The sequence below is a fragment of the Merops nubicus genome, unplaced genomic scaffold (assembly GCF_000691845.1).
Source record: "Merops nubicus isolate BGI_N331 unplaced genomic scaffold, ASM69184v1 scaffold26015, whole genome shotgun sequence".
In the NCBI taxonomy this organism is placed as follows: domain Eukaryota; kingdom Metazoa; phylum Chordata; class Aves; order Coraciiformes; family Meropidae; genus Merops; species Merops nubicus.
In genome coordinates, this window is record NW_008610669.1 from 1 (window position 1) to 1459 (window position 1459).

At 51.2% G+C, this 1459-nt stretch overlaps 1 protein-coding gene across 1 annotated transcript in view; it reads left to right on the forward strand.

Annotated features, from left to right (window-relative positions):
- The first annotated feature begins 844 nt into the window (after positions 1 to 844).
- The window catches only part of CD81 (CD81 molecule), a 10059-nt gene continuing 9444 nt past the window's right edge, over positions 845 to 1459 (forward strand). The window contains exon 1 of the mRNA XM_008940992.1: positions 845 to 954. Coding sequence (XP_008939240.1) covers positions 889 to 954 — 66 coding nt within the window. The 5' untranslated portion in view covers positions 845 to 888. The remainder of the gene's footprint in view (positions 955 to 1459) is intronic.

Here is a 1459-nt window from a genome sequence, read left to right on the forward strand (position 1 = left end):
GTACTGAATAGAGAGGATACAGTAGGAGAGAGGTGAGGGTTTGGAAAAAGAAACAACTGAACTATGACCATGTCATGACCATGATCCCACCAGTCCCATGGTTGGTGAGGCAGTGGTGATAACTGCCAGCAGCAGCAGCAGACCTGACCCTTGAGCTCAGCTCTTGTTTCCTGGATGAATAAACTTTCATTCCTCTGTTTTCTGAGCCCCCACAACTCCTGGTTTCCAAGCTTTGAACTAGTTCTGGCATCAGCTGACTGTGCAGAGCTAATAAGTGGAAGTTAGCAAGGTCTTTCCTCTGTAGAACCTATACCAACCAAAAGCCAGGCTATATTAAATGAGATGCTGAAGTGCTGCTTTTCCCTTAGTTCTGTGGCTCATCTATCTTCAAAATATTAGCTGGGTAAATATTAGTATGATGTTTAACATAAATAAACCATTTGTCTTATTGTGATGCCAACTGATCCAAACCCAGCACGTGTGCCATGGGGACTGCCATGCTCCAGTGAGGATGCTGGAAGACCTTGGCCTTGCCTGCCCCTGCTCAAGCTCTTTGTTTCCACCTTATTTTTTGGGTTGATGGGGTTTTTACAGTTTTGGTGTTAGCAGCTTCCAAACCTTTGAGACCTGATTTGTGTGTGGTTGCTCTGTACGTGCCACCACCTCTACTCGTATCTGGGTTGGACTAGATGGCTTGTAAAGGTCACTTCCAACCCAAAATTGTTGTAGAATTCTACAATCTCCTAAGCCTTAATTCTACACAGCCCTAACTAGCCACCCAAGGAGGCCAAGCAGGCTGGGGTGCTGCCCTGCCAAGCTTGGTGGTGACGTGTCTGCCTCTCCCTCTGCCCTGCAGGGATCTACATCCTGATCGCCGTCGGAGCCGTCATGATGTTCGTGGGGTTCCTGGGATGCTATGGTGCTATTCAGGAGTCTCAGTGCCTTCTGGGAACGGTAAGAGACACAGATTTGGGTGCTGCTTGGCACCGTGGTGGCCTTCCATGTGGTTGTGCCTCCCTTGGTGGGAGACTTCTCCAGCAAACGGGGCTGGGAGGATGGGTGAGCAGTTAGGTGGTCACAGATAACACAGAGCTGGGCTGCCATCCAGCAAGACCTTGCCAGGCTGGAGAGTTGGGCAGAGGGGAACCTCATGAAGTCCAACAAGTGTAGAGTCCTGCTCCTGGGGAGGAATAACCCCATGGACCAGGACCGGTGAGGGGTTGGCCTGCTGGGAAGTAGCTCTGTGGAGGAGGACCTGGGAGTCCTGGGGGATGAGTTCACCATGAGCTAGCAATGTGTCTTTGAGGCCAAGAAGACCAATGGTCTCCTGGGGGACATGAAGAAGAGTGTGGCCAGCAGGATGAGGGAGGTTCTCCTGCCCCTTTACTTTGCACTAGGGAGGCCACAGCTGGAGTACTGGGTCCAGTTCTGGGCTCCCCAGTTCAAGAGAGACAGGGAA